The sequence below is a fragment of the Argentina silus genome (genome assembly GCF_951799395.1).
Source record: "Argentina silus genome assembly, contig: scaffold_381, whole genome shotgun sequence".
NCBI lineage: Eukaryota > Metazoa > Chordata > Actinopteri > Argentiniformes > Argentinidae > Argentina > Argentina silus.
Genome location: NW_028152702.1, coordinates 1 through 5,000, shown reverse-complemented (window position 1 = coordinate 5,000; position 5,000 = coordinate 1). Strand labels below are relative to the sequence as shown.

The 5,000-nt window shown below is 54.3% G+C and overlaps 1 protein-coding gene across 1 annotated transcript in view; it reads right to left on the bottom strand.

Annotated features, from left to right (window-relative positions):
- LOC310824674 (protein broad-minded-like) overlaps positions 1–4,905 on the bottom strand; it is a 17,172-nt gene extending 12,267 nt beyond the window's left edge. The window contains exons 1-4 of the mRNA XM_083697925.1: positions 4,789–4,905; positions 4,599–4,692; positions 3,423–3,548; positions 1,447–1,530 (exon numbers count right to left, since the gene is read on the bottom strand). Of these exons, the coding sequence (XP_083554051.1) occupies positions 1,447–1,530; positions 3,423–3,548; positions 4,599–4,692; positions 4,789–4,896 (412 nt within the window). The 5' untranslated portion in view covers positions 4,897–4,905. The remainder of the gene's footprint in view (positions 1–1,446; positions 1,531–3,422; positions 3,549–4,598; positions 4,693–4,788) is intronic.
- Between the last annotated feature and the right edge of the window lie 95 nt (positions 4,906–5,000).

The window sequence follows — 5,000 nt, the reverse complement described above, 5'->3', positions numbered from 1 at the left end:
CCCTCAACCTGACCCTCACCCTAACCCTCACCCTGACCCCCACCCTCACCCTCACCCCAACCCTCACCCTCACCCTAACCTCAACCCTCACCCTCACCCTGACCCCCACTCTCACTCTCACCCTCACCCTCACCCTGACCCCCACCCTCACCCTGACCCTCACCCTCACAGATCTGAGCCCAGGCTAAACTAAGATAAAGTCATTCAGTGCCGAGGGTGAATAAAGTCGCCCAGATGGTCAACATTCTAGAGTGCCAAGGCTTTACCACTTTATTCGCCAAACATGCATAAATGATGATACTTCAGAGTGTTGTTGCTAGGTAAACACCACATAGAACACTCGGCCCTCTGGGTGGTGAATGTTCCGGAACTCTTTGGCAGTTGGTGAGTTAAAGATGATGAGTCACCAGATACCGCTTTAAAAAGATATCGGAAATCCTAAAGTTACTCCGGCTAGCTGTCGTCCACCAATCGGTAATCAGAGCGTTGAGAAAGCAGTTGTCAGACATCAACTTTGAAAAGTATAAACATTAAAAGCGACAGTTCTATCATGCGTTTGGCTCCTGGACACATCCGACGTCAACTACTTTGTAGAGAGGATGAATAATCCATGACAAATGACTGACACACTGGGAAGCAAAAACAATATTTGAGCTGTGTTTAAAAAAATCCCTTCTATCAGAGGTGGGCAGGGCGATGCTGATTTCTATTGACATCAGATGTCCACACAGACGCGCGGTTCATTACTAATTAAACACTGTTAATTATAGATAACAGAGATACTGTGAACAGTGGGGGGGGGGGGGGATTCAAGGCTTTTATCATTGGCTCTTTACTTTCCTGATCAGATGTGCTTTAGAGAGCGTTTTGCTCCGGGCCGGGCCTACAGGGGCAGAATTTCAAGCCAGAACTCATCAGAGAGCATGATGAACCAGAACCACTGATTTATAATGAATGATGAACCAGAACCACTGATTTAGAATGAATGGTGAACCACGTGACGTCTGCATGAGAAGACTGGTGTCTGAATAATTCTTTCTGCTTTGAGGAGGCTGGAGTACTACATGTCAGACAGACAGAAAGACAGGCAGGCAGGCAGACAGACAGGCAGGCAGAGAGACAGGCAGACAGGCAGAGAGACAGGCAGAGACAGGCAGGCAGAGAGACAGGCAGACAGACAGGCAGACAGGCAGAGAGACAGAGAGACAGGCAGGCAGGCAGGCAGGCAGGCAGAGAGACAGGCAGACAGACAGGCAGGCAGACAGACTGACCGACTGACCGGCCGGCCGGCCGGCAGGCAGACAAACAGACAGACAGACGTTGTGTGTGTGTGTGTGTGTGTGTGTGTGTGTGTGTGTATGTCTGTCTGTCTGTCTGTACCCCCTCCCACTGACCTGTGTAGTAAGCCCCTCCCACTGACCTGTGTAGTAAGCCCCTCCCACTGACCTGTGTACTCTGCCGGTGGGAAGAAGCGTTCTGATGGTAAGGAGGAGAGATGCAGCACGGCCGTCTCCAATAGGTCAGCCAGCACTGGGGGGCGGAGACACAGTCAGCTTAGGTTGAGACAGTCATGTTAGGTTGAGGAGGAGAGGAGAGGGTGAGGAGGGGAGGAGAGGGTGAGGAGAGGGTGAGGGGGAGGAGAGGGTGAGGAGGGGAGGAGAGGAGAGGGTGAGGAGGGGAGGAGAGGAGAGGGTGAGGAGGGGAGGGTGAGGAGGGGAGGAGAGGGTGAGGAGGAGAGGAGAGGAGAGGGTGAGGAGGAGAGGAGAGGAGAGGGTGAGGAGGGGAGGAGGGTGAGGAGGCTGAGGAGGGGAGGAGAGGAGGAGGGGAGGAGGGGAGGAGGGAGAGGGTGACAGAGAGAACAGAGTGGGCATGCAGGGTTTTAGGAACATCACAGAAGCTTTCAAAAGCTTTTCAATGGTACATTAGACAACAACAGAACAGGCTGCCTGCACTCTACACACACACACTCACACACACACACACACACTCACACACACACACACACACACACACTCACACACACACACTCACACACACTCACACACACACACACACACACACACACACACACACACACACACACACACACACACTCTACACACACACTCTACACACACACTCTACACACACACTCTACACACACACACACACACACACACACACACACTCTACACACACACACACACTTACACTCACACACTCACGGACACTAAAGCAGAGTGAGATCGGAAGGTAATCAACCATCTTGTTTTCTATTCATGTACAAAGAAAGGAGGCGCTTCTGCAGCTTCTCTCCCGGTGCTCAACCACATCAAAGGCCTCATCACAGCTGCCTGCAGAGCTTTGTTTCTGGATGAAACAGGGACCCAGGAAGTCTCTCTCCCCCCCCTCTCTCCCCTCTGTCTCCCTCTCCTCTCTCTCTCCTCCGTCTCCCCTCTCCCTCTCCTCTCTCTCCCCCTCTCTCTCCTCTCTCTCCCCCTCTCTCCCCCTCTCTCTCCATCCCTCCCCCCTCCTCCCCCTTTCTCCTCTCTATGGTTGAGCAGGGACGTTCCTCTGTGTGACAGAACAACCCTGAGAAGAAGCCATGGAACATAATGACTCATAATCACCACGGCTCCGCTGAATAAACACCAATCAATGACACACACACACACACACACACACACACACACACACACACACACACACACACACACACACTCACACACACACACACACACACTCACACACACACACACACACACGCGCGCACAGACACACACAGACACACACACACACACACACACACACACACACACACACACACACACACACACACACACAGACGCACACACACGCACACAGCAGGGAAACAGCAGGGAGTCACACTGTCAGTACAGTAAACAACATGGCTACCTGACCCTAACCCTAACCCTGACCCTGACCCTAACCCTAACCCTGACCCTAACCCTAACCCTGACCCTGACCCTAACCCTGACCCTGACCCTGACCCTAACCCTAACCCTAACCCTAACACTAACCCTAACACTAACCCTGACCCTGACCCTGACCCTGACCCACCATCGGTATAGAGGATCATCTCCTCCACTACAGACTGACCAAACACAACCCTACTGGAGCCTCTGTCACCGGGGGAGACAACCCTACTGGAGCCTCTGTCACCGGGGGAGACAACCCTACTGGAGCCTCTGTCACCGGGGGAGACAACCCTACTGGAGCCTCTGTCACCGGGGGAGACAACACTAGAATAATCCTGTTTTCATGAGTAAACAATGAGTCGTGTATTGAATGTATTGAGTGTATTGAATGGTCAGATTTCTGCTTCACATCGGGACCCTGCGATGTCCCTGAGCTGTGACTCACGCCTCTCGTCAGTTGCCATGACGACGTTCGGGTTTGGTGGCCCTGTCGTTGTCACCTACCGGTTCCCGTGACGATGCAGGGCTTGGTGGTCAGCACCTTGCAGTACTGTATCCTGCAGGCGTCCATCCAGCCCTGGTCTCTGTCTGCGTCCCTAGAGGACGCCAGGAACACACCCATCTCTGAGTCTGCACACAACACACACACACACACACACACCGTCAAAACACAACACTGAGTACACACACACACAGACACAGACACACATTAAGGCATTAAGCTCCCACCTCTGTTCCTCACCCTGACCTTTACAACAGGAGCACCTAACAACAACACTGTCTGCTTCTGAAGTTCAGCCACCATCACCCTGCCACCCCCTACCACCCCCTACCACACCCTGCCACACCCTAACACCCCCTACCACACCCTAACACCCACTACCATACCCTACCACACCCTGCCACATCCTACCACACCCTACCACCCCCTACCACACCCTGCCACACCCTAACACCCCCTACCACACCCTAACACCCACTACCATACCCTACCACACCCTGCCACATCCTACCACACCCTAACACCCCCTACCACACCCTGCCACCCCCTACCACACCCTGCCACCCCCTACCACACCCTACCACACCCTGCCACCCCCTACCACACCCTAACATCCCCTACCACCCCCTGCCACACCCTAACACCCCCTACCACACCCTGCCATACCCTACCACCCCCTACCACCTCCTACCACACCCTAACACCCCCTACCACACCCTAACACCCCCTACCACACCCTGCCACACCCTAACACCCCCTAACACCCCCTACCACACCCTAACACCCACTACCATACCCTACCACACCCTAACACCCCTACCACACCCTACCACACCCCTAATACACCCTAACACCCCCCTAACACACCCTAACACCCCATAACACCCCCTACCACCCCCTACCACTCCCTACCACACCCTAACACCCCCTACCACACCCTAACACCCCCTATCACACCCTAACACCCCCTACCACACCCTGCCACACCCTAACACCCACTACCACACCCTAACACCCCCCAACACACCCTAACACCCCCTAACACCCCCTAACACACCACCTCTCTACCAGTCTGCTCCTGCAGGCCTCCACAGGTCATTGATAACTGGTTGACTGGTTGATTGATTGGTTGATTGATTGATTTATTGATTGGTTGGTTGATGAGCTCTTCCTCCTACCCTGCGTGCTGCGGGTGGTGTTGGGCCGGTCCAGGATGTAGGTGCTGGGTAGAGGGTAGGAGCAGAACATGGGCCAGGGGTATGGATCAGAACCCTGAGAGGAGCAGGGAGGCTCATGTTAACACACCTGGCAGCTGTGTGTGTGTGTGTGTGTGTGTGTGTGTGTGTGTGTGTGTGTGTGTGTGCTGACCTTCTGCAGGGCCCTTGGGGGTAGTCTCCTCTCTGACGGTCCACCAATCACACTCATCCTTACTAGGATGTGGTTCCTCTCCACAGACAGGCCGTCTATGATGAACATTCTGGTAGGAGGAGAGGAGAGGGGGAGAAGAGGGGGGAGGAGAGGGGAGGAGGAGAACAGAGGAGGGGAGAGAGGGGGAGGAGAGGAGAGGAGAGGAGGGAGAG